Source organism: Zosterops lateralis (genome assembly GCF_965231275.1).
Source record: "Zosterops lateralis genome assembly, chromosome: 4".
Taxonomy (NCBI): Eukaryota; Metazoa; Chordata; class Aves; order Passeriformes; family Zosteropidae; genus Zosterops; species Zosterops lateralis.
The window spans coordinates 17833526-17860606 of NC_139765.1; the positions used below are offsets into that span (position 1 = coordinate 17833526).

At 46.7% G+C, this 27081-nt stretch overlaps 1 protein-coding gene and 1 long non-coding RNA gene across 5 annotated transcripts in view; one reads left to right on the top strand and one right to left on the bottom strand.

Annotated features, from left to right (window-relative positions):
* The window catches only part of HIPK2 (homeodomain interacting protein kinase 2), a 138220-nt gene extending 125680 nt beyond the window's left edge, over positions 1 to 12540 (bottom strand). For all 4 annotated transcript variants that reach the window (XM_083858847.1, XM_083858846.1, XM_083858845.1 and 1 more), the window contains exon 1: positions 12339 to 12540. In XM_083858847.1, the coding sequence (XP_083714973.1) occupies positions 12339 to 12436 (98 nt within the window). In that variant the 5' untranslated portion in view covers positions 12437 to 12540. The remainder of the gene's footprint in view (positions 1 to 12338) is intronic.
* A 155-nt stretch (positions 12541 to 12695) lies between these two features.
* On the top strand, positions 12696 to 23089 carry LOC310909134. The gene is made up of 3 exons (XR_014590006.1): positions 12696 to 14035; positions 22249 to 22408; positions 22946 to 23089. It is a non-coding gene; the product is annotated as an uncharacterized lncRNA (long non-coding RNA).
* Positions 23090 to 27081: the final 3992 nt, after the last annotated feature.

The following is a 27081-nucleotide window of genomic DNA, read 5'->3' on the forward strand; positions in this document are numbered from 1 at the left end:
AAGAGAAGTACTGTCATCATCAATGGGATATGCTTGTGTCTGGGTCTCACAAGTCCTTTTCAGGTGGTTGCAATCTGGTTCTTATCTCCACTTGCTAAATACACACATATTCTACTGTTGAAAAAATGAAGAGCAGGACTTGGGTGGGAAGGCAGGTTTCCAGTGGTGCCATTGATTGTGCTAGAACAGATGACGAAATTTTTGTATTGCATTCATGAAAATATGTGATCACCAGTTTCTTTGTAGACTTGGAGGACTTATGAGGTCTTGGGTTTCTCCATGCTATCCACAAACTGGCTATAGCCAAGAGCTGTACTTTTGTTTTAATTCAGTTTCAGAGAAAAGGTTGTGATCTCACTTCTCTCCACAAAGACGTTGTTGCCATTTCCCTAGCCTCCATCACCCTCAGGCCTGATTGTGGCAGTGTGTTCCCCACAGGACAATGCTGTCAGCCTTTTCTGAAGCTGGGCCTAGTGTGCTTGTGTGGGTGCTTGCAGGGGAAGCACACCCAACCAATGCTCTGTAGTCTCTACTGGCTCCCAATAAGCTTCCATTAAAGTGACCTAACTATTAATTCCTGTCAAGGTCTTGTGTGCTCACATGCCTTCTGTACAGCTCCAACTCCTGATGACCTTGCAGAGTTTGAGTGACTCAGGCAATTTGTGTGATCTGCCACCTTTTCTCCATCTTGGCAACACTAAGCTTGACCAAAAAACTTCACTCTGCATCACCACCAAGCACAACAGCAGCCTGCCCAGCTACCAGAAAGTTCCTGTGCACTGACATATTGGGAGCTGGAGGATGGGCAATAATCCCAGCACTGCTCTGTTGCTGACCCAGGGCTCATCATGCAGTGAATTCCCGTAATGGAGAGAGCACCATTACACACTGCCTGAGCCAACTGCATTGCCAAGGTAAGCTGACACGTTACCTGGCACTGCTGTGCTCAGATCCCCTTACTTCACTCCTCCCTGGGGCACCACAGTGCCTCAACATGGGATCAGTTCTGGTTGTCAATGTTACAGAGCTCAAGTGTGTCACCAAAGATTTTCAAGTTAGAGATGACTCTGCTCCAGGTATTTTGAAGACTAGTAATGGCTATTTAGCTCCAGAAATTCTGCCACCAAAGGAAGATTAAAGGTTGCACACACACACAGAGCTATGAGGATATCAAAGATAGTTTTCTTGGAAATTTTTGTACAGCTTTTGAAGTCAAACATCTAAATGAGAAAGTAGCAATGACGGCTGGAAATTACCACTATTTGGAGGTAAACCAGAGACTTGCTCAAAATCCTTGCCAAACTATGTGGAATTTGTTAACACTAAATGCTGCCTAGGAGAAAATAAAACACCATGTATTTTAGCTGGACAACCTACTGCAACCTACTGCTTTAAGCGAACAGCCTTCCTACCACCATACATATAGAGCAATATGGGCACTCACCCTTCTGCAATCATGCTGCTGTCAGGTCCTGACAGAGGGATAGCCCAAAGCCATGGAAGAACCATGCAGATGGCCAAAAACCAGCCGACAACCCACTCCTGGCACAGCTCTTCCACAAACACCATTGTGAAAAGCTAAAAAAGCTAACTGTGCTTTTATGGGATGAGGTTCAGACCACTCTCTGGGCGGGCTGAAGCAGTCTAGAGATAACAGTCCCCCTAATATCCTTCTGAGTACTTGTCCCTCTTCTCCTCATGCCACCTCTGGCTGATTAGAGCACCTGTCACATCCCTTCTCAAATACAGGTGGTATGTTCTCTGGGGCAATGCCATGTCTCAGTTGTCCGTATTTTGGAAAATCTGCAGCACAGCAATCCTTGACTTTGGATCCCAGTTGCTTGCGGCTATGAATAATTAGTAATTAAAGTAAAGTACCAGGGGACTGTTGTGCCTCTAAGTTTTCTCCAGACTACTCTCAGGAGACACAAGAGAGATACCAGAGGTAAAAAAATAAATCTCAGCCTATTAGGTTTACAGAGAGACCATAAAAAATACGTGTCTGTATTGTTCTGACCACCAGATATTTTTTTTTTCCTTTACATTTTCCTAACCTTTAAAAGGCATGTAAGATAAACAGAGAAGAAGCTAGGCAGACAACATCCTTGGAAGAGATGTAGGAATATAATCAAGCCCTCAGACACATGCACACAAACACCATAATTTATCTTTTCCTCCTCCTGTTTGATATTATCCTCTGTTCTAGTATCATAATCTGTTGCTATGGAAACAGCTATGAGGTCACTACAAGAGGTTTATGGATGCCTTGAACAGGAAGGAAAGGTACAAGATGATGGGAGAGGAAAAAAAAAACCCACCCACAAACAGCTGCTGAGCAGGAGATGGTCCAGGAATGGCAAGTGTTAACAAGGAAAAGGTAACTGCATTGACAGTGCTGGAGTTGTTGCAGACAAGAGCAGAATATAAACCACACTTTAAAAATAAAGAATGCTTACAAATTCTGCCTACAAGTAAAAATATTCTGGGCAAGCTAAAGGACCTTCCTGAAAAAAAACAAACTTTCTTTGAAATATTCAGCAAGTTTTCTTGTACTGGATATTCTCTGGTACTGGATATTCTCTGAGTATTGCTGCTAGAGTCCAAGTCTCCACCAAGCCACTCCATCATCTGCTGTAACACTCCCTCCCGAAATGTAACACCCCATCAGTGCAGCTAATAGTCAGGGAGCTTGCTGGCCACCCCCACCCTGTGTATGCCTCTACAACCTGTAACTAGAAAAAAACCTCAAGTCTTCAAAATAAAAAATAAAACAAAGCAAAAATAAACAAAACCATAAAATCCCTTAGGTTGAAAATTACCTTTAAAATCAATGAGACCAACTGTTGACTAAACACTGCCGAGTGCACAACTAACCGTGCCCCCTCGCACCACATCTGTACATCTTTTAAATACCTCCAGAGATGGGGACTCCACCACTTCCCTGGGCAGCCTGTTCCAGTGCTTGACAAACCCTTGCCATAAGGAAATTTTTCATAATATCCAATCTATTCTTTTTTTGGTACAACTTGAGGCTGTTTCCTCTTGTCCTGTTACTTGTTACCTGTGGAAAGAGGCTGCTCCCCATCTCATTACAACCTCCTTTCAGGTGGTTTTAGAGGTAGATAAGGTCTCCCCTGAGCCCCCTTTTTTGCATGCTAAACAAATGCATCTCCCTCAGCTGCTCCTCCCAAGTCTTGTGTGCAAGATCCTTCAGCAACTTTGTTGCCCCTCTCTGGACAGGCACCAGCACTTCAATGTCTTTCTTACAGTGTTCCTGTGCCTTTAAGATTTATTTCTTGGAGAACATCCAGCCTTCCTGGACTCCTTCATCCCTCAGGACTGTCCCAAGGGACTCTATCAATCTGTCTCCTAAACAGGCCAGACTCTGCCCTATTCAGAAGTCCAAGGTAGCTCTTCTGCTGAGCCTCCTCCTTACTTCTTGAGAATTGAAAACCAATTACTGTATCCAAAACGGCCTCCAAACACCAGTCGCCCACAAGCCCTTCTCTGTTTGCATAACACAGGCCCAACAGGGAGCCTTCCTTTGCTGGCTCACTCACCAGCTGTGTCAGGAAGTTATCTTACACACACTGCAAGAACCTCCCAGACGGCCTCCTCTCTGCTGCTTCCTCTCTGTGCAAAGACATCACCACTGAATCCACTGGATCACATCCAGTAGCAAATAAACACCCTGACCCCAAACTATAAGCAAAAAAAGCTTTTCTTGCTCTCTTCACTCAAGAGAAAGACCATAACCTTACAGATTCACTGCCAAACATACTGACATACCTGACTTGCTACTAGAGAGAACAGTATGCTGAGCATACTAGCATGTTAGCATGCTTGATATATGCCCAGTCTCCGTGCCATGCACATCCATGTGCAGAAAGATGCACATGTGGTTCTCACCCTTGAGCTCGGGTGCTGGTAACTGGGTCTCCACGCTCGTACCTTTTTTGGCCACCCTGACTGGTGGTGAGAGTAGAGCGGACATGATGACAGAGAAGGTGGGGCAGTCACATGTGTGCTTAGAGACATCAAGCGCAGGCTGAGGGAAAATTCAACATGAATTTGCCTGATGGGGAGGAGGAAGGAGGATGGCACATCAAATTTGTCCTGCATAGACACCATTGTCATGAGAAGAGCAATGGCAGAGAAGGAGGAAACCACAAGGATCTCAGATGAATGAAAAGGGCTGATGTTTCAGATAATCTCTGTCCCATCAGTTTCCTGAGCATGGTGAATGGGATCAGAGATTTTAAGCGAATGCCACAGCATCAGTTTTGCCTCTGGTGTCAGCTCCAGATGGGGAATCCCCAGACAGATTTTTTGTTTTGTTTGTGAGCATTAGAATATAGGTAGCGTCTCCTGTTCTTGCTCACCTTCCCTTCCAAAGATGTTAGAGACAACTGCAGGGGATAAAGAAACTGGGAGAGACCAAAGTCTGAAAAGAGTGAGAGAGACTGAAGTCAGTAAGGGCAACTGCAGAGACAGTCCAAGATGGGATCTTCAGCACTTCACCACTTCACTAGATTTTCCGTTCCTGCTGGCACTGGCTGTGACAGCCTCAGCCCTTGAAGTTCTCAGGGATCATCTCCCTCTCTTCCCTTACAGTCACTTGCCCTCATCTTTGATCCTGACCTGTCTCTCATCCTCTTCACTCTTGTTCCTGACCTACTTACTTACTCCTTCTCAATCTTCAGCCCACCCTTTCCTTTCCCAGAGGAACATCTGTCACAAATGTTGCGGAAAACCCATAGGCTGTGATTTCCTCTCCTGAAAGTGTCCCAACAATTTGTATGATGCACCCTCCTGTGTCTGCATCTATATGAAATGCAAATCCTTTGCAGTGATAACTACCTACCCCTTCATGTCAATGTCATGCCTAGTACAGTTGCTTAGGACAGCAAATACATCTGTTATTAAGAACATCTCAAAAGCACCAAAGTAGAGTAAAAGAATAAGTATGAAAACAATGACAAGTCTTGTGTGTGATTTCCAGTTTCTTTTATATTTCATGGGCAAGGTTCTCTTTTTGGTTTTTATGACACCATTTCTTCTCTTCTGCACTTTATATTTGGGACTGCAGAATTGACAACGAAGCTTATCGTGGTAAAGAAACAGAGGTTGTGCTTTTTAAATTGGCAGGTGACACTAAGCAGGATTGTAAAATGGGGGAATTAGATAAGAATTCAAAACAATCATGACAAATTGAACGATACAGGATGACATTCAAATGAGACAGACACAAAAATCACACACTTAAGTAGGGAAGTCTACCTCCACACATACAGGATAGAAAATGGTTCATGAGGCATCAGACTTCTCGGACAGGATTTGTGAGCCACAGCACATCACAAGCTGCACACATGTTACACAATGTTACAGTGCAGAAGTTAAACCAAACAGGAGCACTGACTGTAACAGACATGAAGGAACACTTCTGATCTCCTTGGCGAGCACAGGACCCAGCACTGTGCTCTAGTAGTGCCATTCAAGAGAGAGACGGACTAGCTGAAGGGAAAACACAGAGAACCAGGAAAATGGTCAGAGCTGAAGGAGAAAAGATACAAGAGAAAGATCTGAAGAATGTGTTTGAGATACGATTTAGCCTAAGGGACACAAAGGAGAAACATGACAAAGACAGAGTTTTCCTACAGCCACAGTTAAAAGCACAATGAATCAGACCAAGTAAAGCAGAGAGGAGTTACAGAGGGGGTAAAATCTTTTCAGTGACAAAGCCAAGGGCAACGATGATGGCCTGGACATGCTGTGGACTGTCCATATATGGAGAATATGCTGGGCAAGCCTGTTAAAGAACATGCTGGACAGGCTTTTGATAGTCTGCTTTAAAACACTTTTAAAAATCTTTCCTTTGCCCACTTCCTACGACTTAAAAGATTTTGGTGAGAAGTAAGTTTCTTTGGCATTTCAGCATAGCCCAGAGCCCAACCTGTCAGCCTTCAGGACCAAAAGAGATGTTAGCCTGCAGGGTTCTACCAGGTAACACCATGGTTCCAGGTCTTGCTAGCACCTTTATGGATTGAAGTCTATAAAGAACAAAGAAGGCAGCTACCCTTCGTAGTTTCCCAAGTATCTCTGGCAAATACCAATGCCTTGGGGAATGATCTTTCCCACTTTTCAGGGAAGGAGCTGTATGTGACTGCTCTTACTTTGTCCTTCCAGAGACAGATGTCAGCACAGGCTCTGGAAGGTGAGCAGGAGAGAGAACAATGTGTAAATAGGGCTAGCTTCAGCTTCTCTGAACATATGTCCCATTAAGTGGTGATGTTGAAGAAAACCAAGGGAGCAAACCATGGAATCCTTCAGCCAACATAAAACTCCCTCTGCCTCCAGAGCATGACATAGACAGGCTGATGCTCATCACATGGAGACCATGCTTCCCCTTGTGTAGCTCCCCGGGTTTCAGTGACACTGCTGCTGATCTGTATCAGAATCTAGCTCAGGAGCAGCTCAAGGGGTTTATGTCTGGAAAATACTTCCCTTCCTCTGGCTATTCTATACATGTCCTGTGAGTGAGCAAAAGACTGTTCCTTGGCATCATTCTGTCAGTGGCCTGATCAGACAGCCACTCTTTATATAGCCCCTTGGACATAAACAATGTTGTATAAATATACACTATTACAGCTTATTGTTACTCCTACTCAATAAATAAATCCTAATGGCTTTTTAATTTAGTCCTGACTCTGGATTTCCCTAGGTATTTTGAGATGTGGCAATGCCTTTGCCTACGGAGACAGAGGCTGCTCCTCCTCTTGTGTGTGGACAAGTCTCAGTAGAAGTATTTTTGCCATCAAAATTACCAAGTTCTGAAGGTTACCTGAATTCAGGAGTGGTTCCAAAATAGAGGCACTTGTGTTTTCCTGAGGATGGACCTCTGTTTGTTGGTATGGTCAAATGAGGGAGTATTCAGGGGTGCTCCATGCTGTAAATGAGGGGGTGCAGTAATATGCCTCTACTCTTCCTACATGACAAACAAATTGCTAAATGCCCTGTCTGGAGTGACATTATCACCTGTGTTTATTTTCAAAAGAAAAAGTGAATTCTGCTAGGAGAAATAGCTTCAAAACAGAAGGCTTCCTATTAATTTCCTTAGTCCACATTAGAGTATGTAAACAGCTCAAGAAACAACCTTTTCTCTAAATAATGTTTATTTCTCACTTCTTGTTATTGACCAGTTATCCTTCCAAAAGTATGAGAAAGACCTATAAATAATATTTCACATTCAGAGGGCAGAGATTTCCTAGTAAGTATGAGGAAACAACCTTATTTTATAAATGGTGTGATTAAGCTATAGAGACCATGAGTCAGAAACGTACTTCAGCATGTGGCCAGCTTTAAAGACATAAACAATCCTAATGAAGTCAGAAGCACTGTCTGTGAGCTTAAATTTAGGCACAGACCTGAAAATATCTTCCTAAATTGGGATCAGAGAGGAAAAGCATGGAACCTTAAAAAAAACCTCCAACAAACCAGTCTTAGCCTACCTGTTCACTGCAGACATAGGGATGGAGACACCATAATAGCTGTCAGCTCACCACTAAATGCCTTTGGAAACTTTTCTCAGGAGTCTTACCCATGGGCAGCACTATCACAGTTCCCTTGAGTCCTGCAGCCAGAAGAAGCTATCTCATCTGCCTCATACTGGTGTCTTAGCTGGAGCAAAAGGCGACTGCACTTCCCTTGACCTCACCATCTGGTAGGACAGTTCTAACACCATCACTTGGTGCAGCCCACAGTCAGGACAGGGATTTACTTCCAGGCCCAGGTCACCAATCTTGTCATGATTTGACTTCCCAGCTGCCCTCTTGACCAAATATTCATATACTTTTATGCACCACTGCTGTGATGTGGCCAAAATCGGGCCTTATTCTTTCAGACACCCAAGTCCATTATCTATCTCCAAATATACACTCTAACTTCTCAGGGCTGAGCTAAGTTCAAAAGCCTCACAGGCACCAAGGAGGTCTCTAGACTGCTCTCTATCAGTAGAAGAACCTACACTGAACAAGGAGCACAGGCAAGTCTTATTCATTTGGGATGAAACCAAATTCAGTGGTCTCAAAGCACCATGTAAAACTGGGCAGTAAATAACAAGTACTGAGCAAATGGGGAAACCCAGTGATGGAAAAATGAAAATTATTTCACTTTTTAGGCCACCAGAGGTGTCCAGCTGAAGCCAACTGGGTCTTCCCCACCGTCACAGCCACAAAGAGAAATGCACTGCACAGAGTCCAAGGGCTGACAACTGTGGTGAGTAACTGAGATTACCTCTTTGACTGTTCACCCCAGCCCCTAGTCCCAGCAATGGGGACTTCTGAAAATAAAACAGCATTTTTCACCCATTACATAGCAAACTTGTTTAATCACTAGACACAGCAGCATGATAAGAACACTAACTTTAACTGGAGGGGGCTTCCTGTTATCCTGGCTATAGCCATATCCTGAGCAAATAAAAACTCAGGCTTTTGGTCCCAGCACTGACATAGCTAAAGTTCTGCTTATTATTTCATAAACAGGAAGCGTCTCTGAGTTATCATCTCCGTGCACGAACTTTGGGGTAAAGACCTTCACTCTGCCTCATTGGGGCCACCTCCCTGATGAGCAAGTTTTGCATGCTTTGGTGAGATTTGAGGATGCATTCAAAGCCCAGCAGGGCTGACTTTTTCTAGCATTTAATAGGATCTGATCCATAACGAGGACAGGGTCAGATTTTCTGGCTTTCCCAGCCTCACGTGTGACAAGGATAGCATGCAGGCAGGTCCCTGCCTGTGCTCAGCTCTAGCAGCCACAACAATAGCAAGGTGCAATTTACAAATATTACCCAAGATTAATTCCATGAGCCACCCACATAGAAAACTACCAATGTGGCTGCTAAAAATACACACTGAATCGCAACAAAGTTGTCAAGAACAAGTAAGAAGCACAGCAAAGAGGAACAAAACCAAAACAGAGGTAATCACTGTTTAGAAAATAAAGGTTAATACATATAAATACCTCTCTTTACACAATTGTGAAGGATCCTAGGTATGAGACGCCAAGGAAATCACTGGAGGCACCCATCCTAGGCAAAAATCCACCCACAGCCTGTGATGTCTGGCAGACCTCGTCTTAAACTTGAGGTTCCCCCTGGACCATAGAGCCTGGCTCTGTTCTCTGCACAGTAGGAAATGTCACAAGGTGAGTGCACAGGTGAGGCTAACACTGCCTAGAGGAAGGTCCAGAGAACCAGACTCTTGCCTGGCTCAAGCGATTCACCTCCTCTGAAGCCAGTACAGCCACTCCTTATGAGGCCACATCTCTGGTTCTCAGAAGTATGGCAGCCACTGGTTTGCCCCAACTCTGGAGCAGAGGTCATATAGGATTACACCTGATGAGGTCTGCTTTAAAACTCAACTAATTTCCTTGTACAGCTCACAAACAAAATTAAAAACCAGGTCAAACACTGTGCAGCAGTGTTACTTCTGTTTTGTTTCACCTGTTTAATTTTTATGTCCTTTATTTTACTACTAAGCTCTCCACTGCCCAGGAAAAAAAAAAGAGGAGAGGAAAGAAAAAAGAGAAAGAAAAAAGAAAAAGAAAAAGAAAAAGAAAAAGAAAAAGAAAAAGAAAAAGGAAAAGAAAAAGAAAAACCCAGGAGAGGAGAAGACAAGAGCAAAACCTCCAAATTCTTTAAAACAAATGGGAAAATTATCCTGGTACACTATGTGTGGGAGAGGATTTCATGCCAAATATTCATTATTTATTATGCCTTGTCTATTAATATCAGGTGAGGCATCATTCTGCTTCCCAGAACTGGTATTTAAGCCAGCTGCTCTGCACAAGCATACACCACCTTCACCTGCACGTCAAGAATGCTGGCTGACTTTCTGCATGTGCTCTATGTTATCACTCACTTAAATTTCTACTGGAACCACTTCATAAGGGCTTTGAGGTATCACATTTCCTCCCAGGGCGCTTTTCTGTCTAAGAGCCTAAGTTCTGAAATCGGTACGGTGAGGATACGGTTTCACCTCCCCTCGCCTGCCTTGCGGTGGTGGCGGTGGGTGTGCATGTGTGCCACCCGAGACTGCTCGGCCAAGGGCAGGAGCAGAGCTGTGCCTGCCTGCCCGTCGCAGTGCTGATCCGAGCCCTCGGTTCCAGTGCTCTCCTCTCACGGCAACTAAGATGCGAAAAACAATCATTAACCCTTCCTCCACCTCCCTCGAAGCCATTCGAGCAGCATTTTAACTCGCAAGCATACCGCAACACAACAGAGATAAAACAATTTCTATCAGCCTTTACACTATCTCTGGCTCCTACCCGTTAGGATATTCACCTATTTTGAGGCTTTAGGCATGCTGCAGAGCCTGGCCGCAGACCTTTCCGTATCTGCTGCGGGGAATTTATTTCTACGGGTCACTTTCACGGTATTTTTTTCCCATCTGCTCTCATTTTCCAGTCAGGCAGAAGCAGGGGCGCCGCTGAAGTTAGGATGCTCTAAGGAACCGCTAAACTTCCACCTCACGCTCCGGTGCAGCACTGCCGCCCCCGCCCCAGGAAGAAGCCGGCGCCTAGCTCGCCCCGGCAGTGGCCGAGGCCTTTTCTCCTCTCCTCTTTCCTCCGCTGCCCTGCCCGGCTCCGGGGAGGCGGCCGTGCTCGGCCACTGCGGCGCGCCGGGAAGAGGAGCGCGGCCAGGCTGACCGCAGGCCCCGCGGCCCCTCCGCCCCGGCTGCTACGGACCCGCCGGGCGCCGCCGCTCTCCGAGGGGCCTCGCACCGCCCGCCGGATGTAGCCCGGCGAGGAGCGAACTTCGGAGCAATCGCTGCACGACCCCATCGCAACGGGGATGCGATGCCGGCCAGGCCTCACCGGCCCGGTCACACCGCGGGGGGTCAGCCCCGGCCCCGGGGGTCCGCCTGGCGGGGACCGGGCAGGTACGCGCCCGGGCTGCGAGCTCCGCGCCGCGCGGGGGTCAGCGGCGGCGGCGGGCTCTCCCCACCCGCGGCGGGGCCCCGCTACCGGGAGAGGCGCCGGCGGCGGCCCGGGCGCGGAGCAGGGAGCGGAGGGGGGGGTTGCCCGGTCCGGGGCCGCGACGCGGCGCGACGCGGCCACCAGAGGGCGCCGCCGGCGGGCTGGCCTCGACCCCCGGCTCCCCTCTGGCCCCGCACCCCGGCAGCCCCGTGCCCGGCCGCGGCGAGCGCGGGGAGGGCCGGCTGTCCTTCCTGCGCTAACGAAAATGCTTCTCTTTGTCTGCCCGCCTCCGGCAGGGTCCAAACTCTCGACACCGGGTGAGCCCGAGGCTGCCCAGAAATAACCCGGCGGGCCACCGGTAACTTTACACCGCCCGCCGAGCGCCCTCCGCGCGGGCGCCGCAGCCTGGGCTCGATTTCCTCCTCAGATAAGTTTTACCGGCCTCGTTATGGGGAGGAAAGTACCGTGTCCCCTTGCCGCCCCCTCCGCGCCCGTGTCTCCGCCGAGCGGGCCCTGAGCGGGATGGCGCGACCGCCGGGGGATGTCCCTCCGCTTTATGTAACGCTCCCCGGGCAGCGCCGGAGCCGGGAGGGGTGACGGGGAAGGGTAAATGCGTCGCGAGGGGATTTAAATTAACCTCGATACATCTCTGATTTTTTCTTTTTGAACAGATACCCTGTACTTCACATCAGTCTAAAACACACAGCCGTATATACACACTTATACAAACATATATATTTATATTTATATACCTATATATATAATTATTGTGATTTTTTTTAACCCGAAAGAAACTAAGTTGGGGTACTTGGGCTTCTCGCCGCAGCCCGGGCTGGGCTGAAGGAGAAGCCAGAGGAGCTGACAGCAAGGCTCCAGCAGCCCTGTCCCCGCCGCCGCTGCCCGCGGACTCCCCGCGCCTCGGAGGAAAGGAGCCACGGTGGGGGGAACTCCTGGGAAACCGGCGAACGGAGAGGGATAGCCGGTCCTGGGAAAGCGAACTGCGGCGAGGGGCAGGCAGGCAGCAGGCACACACACACACACACACAGACACACACACACGGAGGCGCAGGACAAGCTCCGTCCCCCTCATTGTTCTGCTCGGCACCGGCACGGACTTCACCCACCGCCGCCCGCCGGGGACCGAGCACCCGGGACCGCGAGGCCGGGCAGAGACGGGGGTGACCCACGCCTTGCCCTGCTGCTGCCGGGCGCGGGTAGGGCGGGGGTGCCCCGCCGCCTCCCCGCAACATCGCCCGGGGGAACGGCGAATCGCGGGCGGGCGGGCGGGGACCCCCTGCTCCCCCTCCCTCCCCCGCTGCGGCCGGGCCAGGGGTGCTGGCGGGGCGGGCCGGGCCGGGGCTTACCTTCGTACATGGGGGCCATCGGTGCAAGGACGCCTGTTATTCATGGCAACGCCGCCACGAACGACGCGAGATCGCAGCCCCCCAAACTCAACACACATCTGCCATCTTGAGCGGGTGTCTCTCGGCGGAGGCGAAGCTGCCGCCTGCCTTCTGCATCGCTGCCCACCTCAGCGCGGGGGGAGCCGAGCACATCCAGCCCCGCTGCCGGCCTTCCGACGCGGCCGGGGCGGGCGGGCGAGCGGGCGGGGGGTGGCGGCGCCGGGCCAGGCCGGGCCGGGCCGGGCCGGGCCGGGCCGCGGGGCCGGGGCGAGGCGCGGGGCCGGGCAGGGGCGGCGGGCGGCGGGCCCCCCCCGGCTCGGGACGGCGGCGCTGGGGAGGGAGGGAGAGAGGGAGGGAGGGAAGGAGAGGGAGGGAAGGATGGGGGCTGGCGCGGTGCCCCCGCTCTCAGCGCGGCATGGCTGCGTGTGCCGGGGCGCCTGCAAAAGTTGCACTGGGGGTGACAGAAAAGGAGAGAGAGACGGAGGGAGAGAGAGGGAGACGGAGACCGAGACGGAGGGGAAAAAAAAAAAAAAAAAAAAAAAAAAAAAAAAAAAAAAAAAAGCGAAGGGAGTTTGCAAATAATCAAGCGCCGATGGCACCGATCGCGGCTTCCCAGAAGGAGCGGGAGCGAGCGAGAGAAACCCTCTGCTGAGATTATGTGGGATCTTGTTTAACAACACATTTCAATCAGGAGAAAAAAGGAACAGTCAACAGAAGTTAGCGAAACACTTCTGTCTTCCTCCCCTCCTCTTTATAGAAAAGAGAGGAAAGGAAAAAAAAAAAAAGGCAGCTGATTGAAGCTTTGCAACTCACTGGCTGTGGGGATCATATAATTTGTGCTCATGTTTTACAATAGCATGGAAAATTCCTACCTCTCTCCCTCTCCCCAAATAAATCTTCTATTCCCTCAAGGCATTTCACAATCTGGTTCACTGACAAAAGTTCCAATTTATCTTTTTTTTTTTCGTTTAGCTTACTTGCAGTGTAAATATTTAGCAGATGCATTTAAAATAAACATACGTTGTTGCTTTTAGGAGTCAGGTTGGGTTTTTGTTTTGGTTTGGTTTTTTGGGTTTTTTGTTTAAAAAAGGAACCACATCAAAGAAGTGTTTACTAACTGAGATTGACAGCTTATTCTCCCCCTCCCTCTCTTCCTCCCCCCCCCCCCCCCCCCCTTTTTTTTTTTTGAAATTTTAAATCATCCGTCTCTCCGGTTGAGCTCTTGCTGTAGGAGCACCAACCCGACAAGCATCATTTTTGTCGGTGCATAGAGGAAAGCTGTAGGTGAAGCCACAGGAACCTCCTTTGCCTGACAGGAGCTTTACAAAGGAAGGTCAGTCACCAGGTACCCATTACGCAGGCAAAGGAAGCTGAGACTCATGTAAAGCCTCTGGCAAAGGTGGAAGCAAAACCTCGGGCTGTGATCCTGCATTAAAAGCCGTCTGGATCTGCCTGCCTGGAGCTCCTTTCAGATGAGCAGTCTGGGACTGGACTGGCGAAGACGTAACTCCCTTTGTGCTTGCTGCTACTGCTGATCCCTCAAAACGCTGCCTCTCGCTGCTGCTGGTGCCACCCAGACCTCTCCCACCTCAGCACTTGGTCGCAGCAGGGCTCAACACCCAGCTACTCCCCCTGATGTCTTGAGGACGAAGCAAGAGGTAACTTTTACTTGGGGATTTCAGTGCGAGGCAAGCGTTCTAGCCAGCCTGGCCCTTTTCTCGGGGTGCTGCGGGTGCTTACGCTGGCAGATAAAAGCAGGCCAGGGAACAACTCAAGCTGACCAGACGATGGACCAGGATGCCCGTGGCTGGGTTGTGGAGGATGTGATCCCCAGGCTCTTGTGGGCCATCTTGTTTGCAAGGTATCTTCGGTATTGTGCATGATTTTCCTCCCACCCCTGAAAAATGCCTGGAACTACAGGAGAGCTCTCTCACGCTCCATTAGCATTCTGTTTGCAACACGAAGCTGAAGATACATTTAAAATGGGGAGTGCCGCGCAGGGCTGGTGGAGGTGATTGAGGACTCAAAAATGGGCTGGGATGGCACGGGAGGAGTATGTACAGCAGAGGGAGCAAAACCTGCTCCCTTCTCAATCCCTGCTTCATTTTGAGAGTGATCCCTAGATCAACCATCACTAAATCTTGGAAAGAAATGGATCTGCCTGCAGCTGGACCACTGGGGGAGGCCAGGCCAGAGGTGGAGGGCTAGCACGCAGATGACAGCAAGCACAGTATTTGAACTTGTCCCTTGTCCCTCTTTTATTTAGCTATGGTGACCCTCAGGGTTCAGCTCTAGGCACAAATTGAAAGCTTCATATTTTACTAAAACATGTTTCTGGTCATTGTAATTCTGCACTGCTCTCTTCTTTATGATGGAGAACCTTATCTACTTTCCAAGGCTACTGATGCCTCTGATCCTAGCCTGCGTCCCTGCAGGGGGAGACGCAAAAGGAGATGTGGAGAAGAGTTGGAGAAGAGCAGAGGACAAAACTAGAGGAGCGGGCTGCTACAGAAACCAGCTTCACTTCTTGGCATTTCCTTCTGCTGCAGGATGGCTCCGGGTCAGTCACATCACCCTCACTCTCCCCAGCTGCAGAATGGGGGGCAGATGTACCAGTCTCTGCTGTGTGAGACTGCACTGATAGTTTCTCTCTTTCTTTTGCCCTGGGCTATCCCATAGTCTGAGGGATCTGTGTTAACTCCACGTCTGTCAAAGCTGGCATGACACAGGAGCTTAACATATAAACCAAGCTCACTACTTGCCAGAAGAAAAGTAGGAAGGGATCATCAGCGATGTCTGCAGGACTCACCATATATGGCCCTGGGCATGGAAGTGGTAACTCCAGGCCTTGTGGCTGGTGGGTGGAGCACAAAGGGAGACACAGGAACATCCAAACCTGTGTGTGAGGTACTTAGGCAAGTGCTAAAGCTGTTGGCTTCAAAGCACAGGTCATTCTGCTTGTCTTAGGGAAAACTTGATGGACTGCTTGGCTGGTCCAGGACAACAATTCCTGAATGCCTCTCAGGTTCAATATCACCATGGACATTATAGACTTTCAGCCACTTACAATTTGTCCCAAGGTAGGAAAATTAATGGGCATGTTTTCACCAACAAGGACTGTTCTGGTCTTACATGTTTTTAAATGTTGTTACCAAATGAGGCCACATTTGGTAAATAAATACCAGTCCAAACAGGTCCTGACCTTGGCCCCAGACTGGCTATGAGAACATGGCGTATAGACAATGCTGGTGTTTTTTGAGCATGTAGAGGGAGTAGGGATTTGCTCAACTGGGCACAGTCTTCCTCCCCAGCTCACACAGGGGTCTCCCCCTGGGTGTCTTTTTAAGAAAGGACTTAGGGCACGTGACTGGAGCTAAGGGGGTACAACTCCTTGCTCTACTTCCCCACTGCTGTGAACAGATGGGGATGCACTCTGGAGATGGCCCATCTCTGAGAATATAACCTCCTTTCCATTTTCCCCAAAACTGAGCATCCATGCAAGGATGTTACACCCTTTGTCATCTGGGTCCCTGAGCCAAGGCCAGAGCTGTGGTGTGAACATACCTGTGGTGTGAACATACCTGCCGAGAGACAGCAGCGTCAGCAGCGCAGCTGCAACAGCTCCCAGGCAAGGCTGTTCTGCTGGAGAGATTATGGTCCACTCTCTTTGTGCCTGAGACTCCAGGGGGTGTCACTGGAATTTTGAATCCTGAGAGACTTTCCCACCTCAACAGACTGCCTCTTCTCTTTGTCCCCTTCACTTTGTAGGAGGATGGCAAACCAGCACTGGAGAAGCACCTTTTAATGCCTCATCTGCAGGTTTTTCTCATCTCTCCATTTGTATATTTGGGTCTCCCATAAACACAGCCCTGGTCAGCATGATCAGCTGTGCCATGGAGCCATGTGCCACCGAGGCAGCAGCATGCCCAGCTATGTCCAGTGTGACTGCTGAGTGGTGGTGGCAGGCACTAAGCCAGGGAAAGGTGGGGTGGCCTTTTTACAGCACTGGGCTGGCACTCAAAGGAGCTCCATTTCTGTTCCACTTATGCAAATCTTAGTGGTCTTGGCATGTAACTCCTTCAGAAAGGCATATGGCGTTGCACTAGTGTGTCTCAGGGGCCTGCTGGTAACAGCCTGAGCCTATACTTAATTGCGGTGGGAGCAGCAGGAGTTGCTGTTTCTTGCTGGAAATGGCAAAAGTTTGGACTTCTTTTTCTTTTCCCTTAGAAATTACTACAGATTTTGAAAATCAGGTTTAAGAAGAAAGGCAGATAAGTTTTAAAACATAGTTTTTGGACAGCATTCCCATTTTATGGAGGTTGTGTGAGTGGACATAAGATGCCCTATTGGTCTTTCAGAGCCAGAAACTCTATGGTGGTATCACCTCCTCTTCTTTGGTGCCTCTGCCAAACACTGGCTGTGCCAAGAGCATATGAGGGGCATTGCCAGAGGTGCCTGCTGCTGAGATGCAATTTATTCCTCTTTCCCCCAAAGCTGGGGTGTCTGTGGCTCCCAGCTTTTTTGGTTCAGTGTTCATCCACTGCATTTATTTCTTTGGAGAGATTGAGCCTAAAACCCTACTAATATAAGACTGTATGGTACATTAAAAACACCACCACCACTACCATAACAAACAAACAAACAAACCAACAACAACAAAAAAAAAAAAAACAGAAAAGCAGAAGAGAAAGTCTGTAAGCACACAAGCTGAGCATGTGCCTTTCAGTGACATTCTTTCATACCTGTTTGCCTTCATGGTAGAGCTGGAATGCAGCAAGGATCAGGCCCCAAATCTTTCACATTAAGCAAAGCAGAATATTTTTTTAAAACACCACGGGAAGGTTTCCCAATGAAATACACATAGTTGTTTTATTTTTAAATGTAAATCAGTGCGGGAATGGACAGTTTAATTAAAAGCAAAATTAATAGGTAAGTGCTGAGGGAAGCTATATTATTTGCTGGGTACACTCACATATTTTTACTAGTGAGTCAATTGCAATTTTTAATTTCTTACCACCTACTAAGACTAGCTCAGAGAGTAGCCACTGTGATGTGGAATATTTGGGGAAGGATTTTTCCATGGATAGCAGGAATGTCTGTTCTGTGTGCAAGTTGTGGATGCCCAGGCAGCCTGCTATGGTATGCCCATTACATCTCTGCTAATCACAAAATATTCTGAGTTGGAAGGGTCCCACAAGGATCATCATTAGCAAACACCTGCTATAGGCTGCCTCTGTGAGCATCACCTGGAGAAAATCCTGTCCCTTGAGACAGGGATTTTGGATTACTGCTAGTGACTTCAGTGTCACCTATCCCTCCACACACAAGCCTTTTTGCAGGTGTTTTGTGGAAGCCCCCCTGCCCCTTCCCTCAAGCTCGGGCATCCCTCTTCCTCATGGCAAATGATCCAGATGGACTTCCAAGCACATCAGAAAACAGCCAGCATACTGGGCTGGGACTATGCCTGCTTATTTTGTAAGGTTCTGAGGGAAGGCCCTTATCTTTGAACACATATGGAAAATATGCTGCATACTGTTGGGGACTCATGGCTCTGTCACAGCTGGAGTTCAAAATAAGGCCACAAGAACTTAAAGAACAATTATCCCATGCACCAGTGAGTGGGGCTTTATCAGAACTCAGATATTTTTACTCAGTCTGAACATCAGTGGCTTCCTCAATGCAGCTCATGTGATGTAAGTGCCCCTTTCAGGGGGTAAAAAATCTACAGCACAGGATCTAAAGCACAAGCATACAGAGGGATGAGACTTAATTCCCACTATAAAATCAGATGATGCTGATAAAGCCTCAGTGGCTTCAACACATGTACCCTGATAGAGAGAGGAGTGTGGCAATGAGGAACAGGACAGATGTTGTAAAATGCTTCAGGTACCATGGATGGAGGGAAGGTGCGATGTGAATGCACAGCCTGATCAGTGCCCTGGGGAAGGCAGAGATCTGGGTCACCTCACCCATGCCTAACACCACATCTGATCTCATTCCTGAGCTTGCTTCCTTATCAGGAGTATCACTGAAATAAATGCCCTGAAAATGATGTGGCCTCTCCATTTGAGGGGTTAAACACAATTTCCCATAATCGAGCTTTTGCAGTTGGCTCAAGTATTGTTGCAGGATCTTGGATCCCTTTCTTCTTATTATTAATAAAAGAAACTTTGAAATATATTTTAAAGAAAAGTGCTTATCAGATAATGAAATTCTAATGGTGGTTGTCTTTCAAACAACCAGGGCCATGATTTAATTGGAAGTAATTATAGTCTTTTCTGAAGTATAATTTTTAGGGTATTTTTTCCCCTGACATTTGCAGTGTGGAAATTAAGAGTAAAATGATGTCAGAATCACGAGATTTCAATCTGTCTTCAAACAATAATGTGGGCTAGTGTCAGAGGTTTGTCCTTGGCTGGAAGGGAGAAAAACTCACTGAAGAAAATCCTTCTGGTGAAAACCGCCAATAGCGCCTACTTGTGCATTTGCTGTGCTGAGAAATTCCTGAGGGACTCCTGCTTCTGAGAGCTCACTGGAAACCCTCCTACCTCTGCTGCAGTAGGAAAAGGCACATCAGTACCTTGCTCCTGAGAGCACCACATTTGTGATGCAGGCTTTGTTAATTATTTCATCAATAAAGCTGTATTAAAAGGTACACTTAGAGCAAGCAAAAAAAATCCTATTCTACACAGAAAAAAATTAAATGTAGTCCTCGTATGCTGCTGGTAGTTATTTCCATATTTCTTTCCCCCCCAACATTAAAAAAAAATTTAAACAGAAAATTTTTCAAATTATCTCTTTCTAAATTTTACCTTGTTTTCACTTTGCAATTCCTCATCTTCCTCTGGTGAAATCATCAGCGTATCCCCTAAACTTTGACTCATACTCTCTGTCTTACTGAAAGTGCCATTCCCAAGGGAGGAACAGTCTCTGCCAGCATCAACTCAACCTTTTTAGTGGCCAGTGGCATTAGCAGGGCCCTGTGGGCAGAGCCTGAACTCCTACCAGCCTGTGTGGCTCTACTGGTACTGGTGATGCTCTGATGCCCCTAGACACATATGCAGCTTTAAATACAACCACAATGGACAGTTTGGCTCAGCCTCTTAAATTACATTCTGCAGATTTCAAATCATTTCTGTAGGGATGTGGATGCACACATGAGGAATCACCTTGCACTCCAAATTCTCTGCTTCTGGATCTGAGATTTTATATCTAATGCCCATTTAAAATCCATTCCTGAACACTAGTCAAAGGGAAAGGAAGGGACTATTTCAGATTAAAAGGGCAACACATATAAAAAGAAAATGTTCCATACAAGGCTGTGATTCACTGTGTAAAGTCCTGTAGAGGATTGTGTGAGGGATGCTCAGTTCTGCAAAGTGTGTTGACTTTTTGACAAGGCATTAGGTGAGGTTCCCTATCATTACAGACTCTATGGAGTTAATAACAGGATGATTTACAAGCCAAATTCCTCCTGGGCAATGTTTGCCTGGCCCACTCATGTATGCCACCTTACTGCTCAGCTTTATTTATTCCATTTCACTCTTCACCTTAAAAATCCCATTGCGTAATCTTTCAAGTGAAGAGCAGCTATGTTTCATCTCAGCCGTGTCATCACCAACAAGAGAAGGGATTTCCCTCTACTCCAGCCTCTGAAACAGCCTTTTCAAAGAGAAGGCTGTTTCCCATTTTATTATATGGGAAAAAAAATTATACAGACTGAGGTAAATTTTGGTCAGGCTTTATAAAACAAACTCAGTGACTTTAAAGTAATAAAACTTTCTCTGTCATTTTGACAGAGCTGATCTTCTATGCTATACTTCAGGGATAAGTACAGATATGCTGACAGAAACCTCGTGGCTTCCAACCTGTGCACTGTGTGGAGCCTCAAGGGATTTTCTGGAAAGCAACTGGTGTTCCGAAGTTAAACATTTTTATCCCCCTTCCCAAAATGGCCATCAGACCAGCAGTGTTTCAAAGACAAACACATGTGCTTTCTTCCACATCTTTCATGCTGTCAACAGAAAATATTTGAAATTGCAGGCAAAGTTTCCAAGAAAGCCGAGATGGAGATTCTCTTTGCTTTAAATTTACGAGTACCTTCCAGCAGTCCTTCTCCAGTCTTTGTACCACTCCCTTGCTTAGCTGGGAGCCTGGAGATCTGAGCCCATGACTTGACCATGCATCTGTCTGGGGACTCTGTGTGTTTAGGTACAGTGGGCCAAGGAGTACATTTGGTACAAGCAGTGCCAGCCACAACACAGCCCTGAGCTTGGTGGGAGCCTTCTGGCCAGGGGTGGAAAACTGTTCTAGTATTTACACTTATTTGGCTATGCAGTGGATATTATCCTTTTTTCCAGCCCAGATCTCTATGAGAGCCAAACCTGGCCACGATGTCCATCATTGTTAATGTTGTACCAATAGCTAAGCAATTGGTGAAAGTTTGACACAAAAGCATTGTGCCTTGCTGATTAGTCACAGCCTGTGATTTTTACAGCTCTAAGAATTGTGATCATGAGGTCTTGTCTTGTGACCCTGCTGCCCATCCTCTTCCACGCAGAGAGAGAGGAATAAATATTTACTAGTTCTCGAAATAACACCCAGTCACACTCACTGCTGCAGAATAGTTCATCTAATTGAAATAAGAACATAAGTAAATTGTTTGTCAAGGCGGTTTATTAGGAGAAGATTGCTGTGTTAGGAGCTCCCTCACTGCGAGAGATGCTGTGTTGTCTCTCTTAATGTTTAATGTCATTTTAATAATATTTCCCAGTTAGGGGTGCAGGCTGATGGTATAGACAAAAGCCTGCCAAACTGGGGAGGAATAAAAGCTTGAGGTCAGCTCCATTCCACTGACTTTTCCACCTGGAGGCTGGGCAAAGAGCAATGCTGCACTTTTTCCAAGGGACTCAGCCACTCCCTGCTACTTCTCTCAGCAGCTTTATCTGAGATTTGTGGATTTTGCCTTTCACTCACTCAGAATGACACTTTAAAAGGTGAGGACCACATCCTGAGGAGGTAGAGATGAGAAATCCACCTTTTTTTCCTTTGACAACCCATTTCTTTTTGTGATGCTGTTCTACTTGAGCTCATTAATCAGACAGTACCATAAACTACTGAATTTCTCCGAAGCTTGTGATTGCATCTGCAGCTACAGCACTCTTGACTCACAGTGGCAAAGCTCTTTTTTAGGAAACCTCTGGGTTAAAGTCAGAAATGTTTTAGCTCAAGGAGTGGGGATCTGCAGCTTAAGTATCAAGGGCTCCTGCTCATAAAGTGTCCACTGACGCTGCCTCAGTGTCACCCTCCAGCCCTCACAGACCTATCTTGACTGCAAAGTTGTTTATTGATGGTGCTTCAGTCCCCATGCCATCCCTCCAGATGTCTCCTGGCAGCAATGCGCAGCTTAGGCTCTTCCTTGTTGTGAAAGACTCCTGGCTGAAGGACTGTGGAGTCAGAGCCTTTTGAAGTTGCTGCATAATAAGCTTTTACCAAACATCACTAGACAGTTCAACACATAAACTTTGTAATCAGCCAAACCAGCATAGCCATCTCCCTGATGTACACATAGCACTAGTGAGTAATTTTACATAAAGGGCAGGTACTTTTGTACTTAGTGCACAAACAGCTATAGAAGGAGGGTGCAATTATAAATAAACTGTCCTTAGTTGTCACTTCTCTGTCTCTGACTTCCCACACATTCAAATGGTGAGACTGATTCATTTAATCTTACTCTAAAGCAGCAAGCCACAGAGTCAGTTTCCTGACAGTTGCTTTAAAAAGTGTAGCTGAGCTCTCTTAAATTGTCTTCCCTTGTATTATATTTAGACCTTGTGATTAGAGTATCTGTCATGATATGCTTTTACTTTAGGGCAGAAGTTCAATCTGCTTTCTGAAAGCAAACAGAGACGCTCCTGGGAGTCGAAGGGGCATGAGCACTGGAGTTCAGCATTTGGGAGCAGAGATCTTCAGCACTGCTTGTGCTGCTGCCTCCTCTGCACACCTAGCCTCATCAAAACCTGAGTTTACAAGTAAGCGTAACATTACTTACCATAATGAGACTATTGGGAAGGGTGGAGGCAGCAAAATACTTAGTGGCTGTTTCCAAGGGTTTTAGAAATATCAGCTGAGCAATTCTTATGATCTTCCCTTCTCCCCTCCTTCCCTCTTCTCCCCAACAAATCTTGTCAAAGGCTTGGATGCAAAACCTGGACGCTCCTGTCATATGAACATGGCTTTTATATGTTTTTGTCATTGCAAAGCAGATTATAATGACTACACTTCATGCATTTTACCCTAATTAAGTCAGTGGAGGTTTCAACATGGATACAAACTCGAGCTGCAGCTCTGCCCTTGACAATTGCCTACCAAAGAGAATACCTGAAAGCCCTTGTTTCGCTAAATACGCTATTTAATATTTAGTGATGCTTGGGTAAATGCAGTAAGTGAATGTAGAGCCTTCTATGTTTCTATAGTATTGTGGGGGAGGTTATTAGAGTTATGCTGAAGGAGGTTTCCTTGTTCCATGACTTGCTTTGCCAGAGCACTTATCAGATACTGAACTGCAGGTTCCAGTCCTGCTGACCAGCGTCTGTGATGAGAAGACCCCCAGACGCAAGCAGACTCTCAGCCACTGCTCTGAACGCAGGAGCTCTCCAGCACCCCGGCAAATGTTACCAGGATCTGGCAGACAGGACAAAGTGAAAGACCTGCTGGGCTCCAAGGTACAAGGGGGGACAGGAAGGGTTCTGTGTAGAGGGGGATGGGTAGAAGGCAGATGCCATGCCTCTGTTGTGTTTTGTTAACCTGAAATAAATAGAGCTGTGGAATTCAGCACACTGGATTGAAAGGTGAGTTTCTCCTATGTGCTGTGTGTAGGATGCCTGTCTTCCTCTAGCTGATCTACAGAGATTTGTAAATCTATTCTTGCTTCCAGGTACTCTCATAGAAACTTGTGCTTTAGGTTTAGTGTGTAGAAAACTTTAGGTCCTAGGTCCACATTCAAGTGTTTGTCCAAATGTGATTGGATAACCATTCCTTTAAGATTGGTCATATTCCTTTTCCTCAGATAAAACTATCATGCTAGAAGATTTCCATCATCCCTGTGTCTCTAGAGAGAATCTTGGAGACTTGATGGTGACTTTTCTGAAAAATGGTCTCAATATAATTCCAAAAATACTTTATAATTTGGAGCCTGCTCCTCAACCTCCAGCAGAGATCAAAGAGATCCCAGAAAAAATATTAAGCACCATGCATTCCTATGAGCTGAGCCTTTGGCTGTAATGAATCAATCAACTACCCTTTTATCAGCCAGATATAAACTAACTTATGGCATTTTGGAGCCAAAGGCTACTAGTACAAGGCTGCTGTTTTAGGCTTTGTTTTTATTAAAAAGTTTGGCTCCAAAGGGAGATCTTTGTTTTCAAAGTGTTTTTTACATCTTCCTGTTATTTTCACCTTCAAGCTTGCTGACCCAGTTGGGTATGAAAAACTTGATCTTGCTTCCTAGTGGCAAGATCATGTGTTAATGGTGTGTATTGGTGCTATGTACTATCTGTCAATGGTATTTATGGAGCTCCAATCATTACAGTACCGTGGTGCCAGGTAGAATTTTGAGATAAGCAGGTAAGTTATTGAATGTGGACTCTGTTCTTCCCACCCTAGTGCTTGGCCCCTTTGACTTGGAGACTTTGTCCTCTCACCCATGCTCAGATGCAGGGCACCTGAGAAAAAGTGAGGTTTGTGCTTTGCTGTGGAACAACCCTGGCCTGTGACCTCAGCCAGGCTGTACCTGGTACCCTTGGCTCCATCTCGGATCCTATCCTGCTTCCGTTCCTCATGCTGGTGTGTCACCCAAGGTACCAGTGCTGTGACTGGTGGCAGTGGGAGCAGAGCCAACAGAGCCTGCACACCAGCTGCTGCTGAACTCTTTTCCATAGAATGTTTTCCAAAATCCAGCAAACTGTGTCAGCTGGAAAAACTGAAATCAATTGAGGTGCTGCTTCCCAGCATGTGCAGGATCACAGAAGGTGTCCCAGTCAGGCAGCATAGAAAGCTTTGATCTCTTTGGAGAAAGAAACTGCCATGAAGCAGAGGGCTGCTGGAGCCTGGCTGGCACTAATGGGAAGAATTTCTGCTGGCTACTGGTACTGAAGAGACAGTTTGTTTTTCAGACAAACTCAACCCTTTGACCATCTTGACAAAAGCTGTGGGCAGAGAGTCAGTCTCAGCCTGATTCTGAGAAAAACACATGCCTGGAACTCCATTTCTACCACTACAGAGAAATTAGTATGAACCCACAAGAAAGTGGAGATGAGATGAAAAAATGCAGGTCTTGGTAGCAGCTACTTCTTAAGTGGGACAAGCATAAATTCCTTTAATACGGATATAGAAGGGGGACTTATTTTGTTTCTATTATTACTTGATTGTGGGAGGCTAAAGGGAAATTTTCTCACAACCTCAAGAAAGAAGTGTTCAAAACTAGTTTTTTAAAATGTGAAAATTAAAGCAAAAAATTAGAAAGGAAATTGTGGTGGAGGATCTGTGTAAAATTTTTTCCTCTTCTTTTTGATCAGCTCTGATGTTTGTAATTGATGTCCAAGGAGAAAGCTTGATAATTTAGAGATGAAGAAGAAAGGAATCGCACCCTTGGTAAGCCCTGCCTATGGGACAGCAACCCTGGGACATGCTGAAAATGTTTAAATAAGGAATGTGCTGTGAACCAATATTTTTCTCCTGCTTACCCTTACAGTTATTTCCTTACCCTCAAATTTTCAAGAATGAAAAGCTGTAAGGATCAGTAATTACGCTGTATCACTGTTATGTATCACTAAGTCAAGAATTTCAGCCCATTACACAAATAGCAGTGACGTGCTTGTCAGGGGCCCTTTGAAGCACAAAGTGCCATTGCTGCCAGCTTGGTTTCCTCAGCGGAAGAGCGGCAGCCGAGGGAGATGAAGGGATGGAGGCTGCAATGTTGAGATGCCCTCCACCTTCCGGCCCTCCTGAGTCGCTCATGCCGCTCCTGTTTTGCTCCCATGGGGGTTTCAGGCCTCACAACCCACCTGAGGCCAGGCTCTTTTGGGATAATAGAGTATTTCCAGGTGCTTAGGTGCACCTGGCAAACAGGGAACGGGCACCCAGCGCTCAGCGCGCAGGGCCAAGCAAGCCAGTGGTCCTACCTCTGGATTGCTGAGAGCTGCTCCGTGACGCCAGAAGGTTCACAGAGAGGAAGCTGGGCTGGAGTCAGATTACACTGACTCCCAAAGACCAGGCACCGGCTTCCCAGGGAAAATACATGCCCACGTAAATAAAGAGGGAAATAATTATAAATGAGCAGAAGTAAAAATGGGAAGCTGAAAGACTGAAAGAAAAGAGAAGTGCATGAGCTTTTTTGTAGATGTAGAGGCTTGCATTTTACATCTAAAGAAACAGAGGAAGAAATTTAAATGTGCATTTAGGAAAAAAATCCAATGGGAAATGTGAAAAGAACCTCTTTTATGAGGAAGCCTCTGAAGAGACAAAGCTATAAATGCACAATTCCAAATATCAACCATTTCTTCTTCAACAGTAAAAACCCCCAAATAATTAATTCTGTACAGAGTTAAAGCAAGCTTTTGGAAAAGCACCTGGGAACAGTGCTGGGAATTTCCCACTCTATGATTTTTGCTCCTGTCACTGGGCAGTATAAGTGTTATTTACTCCAAGAAACACTGAATTCCTTTCTTCTCACCACTACCTTGCTTATAGTCAGGTGTGTTTATAGAAACCTGCTCAAAGCCCTGAGATGCACTGCCATCAGTCTCCCAGCACTGTCCACTCAGCAGTCAGTGGAAGGATAAAGACTCCTATCCAGGGAAATACCCTTTCCCATAGAATCACAGAATGCTTTGTGTTGGAAGGCACCTTTAAACATCATCTGCTTCAACTCCCATTCCACAGGCAGGGACATTTTCATCTAGATCAGGTTGCTCAGATATCTGTCCAACCTAACCTTGAATGTTTCCAGGAATGGGGGCTCTTTCACCTCTCGTGGCAACCTGTGCCAGTGTTTCACCACCTTCATTGTAAAAATTTTCTTCTGTTTATCAAGTCTGAATTTACACTCTTATAATTTAAAACCGTTGCTCCTTGTCTTGTAGCTACTATCCTTACTAAAAAGTCAGTCTCCATGATTCTTATAAGCCCCCTTCAGGTACTGGAAGGCCACTATATGGTCTCCCAGGAGCCCTCTCTTACTTAGTTGAACAACCTCAACTCTTTCAGCCTTTCCTCATGGAAGAGGTGCTCCAGCCCTCTAATCATCTTCAGATTAAGCAGAAAATGGCTTATCATGGAGACAAGATTTCACTTAGAGAGCTCCAGACTGAAGACTCAGTCTTTAATTTTCTCTGAAAGACAAGATGGAAAACAAATCTAAATATGCTCTCTTTGCTCAACCACCACAAGGTACCTTGTGTACCTTGCTCACATGTTTCTGGCTGAAAGAAAATTCTGTGGGCAATTTGTCATCAAATTAAAGACACTGCTATCAAAATCATTCTGGATCCAAAAGAGCAAAATAAATTGGATTGTACTTGTAGAAATTTATTGTGGGCAATGATAACCTAGGCCAGCTGCTGCTCATTTAGCTTTTATGTAGACCATACTTGCATGGATTACAATGGGGTTGGCTGAATGAGGGCTGGATGGGGTAATTGCACTG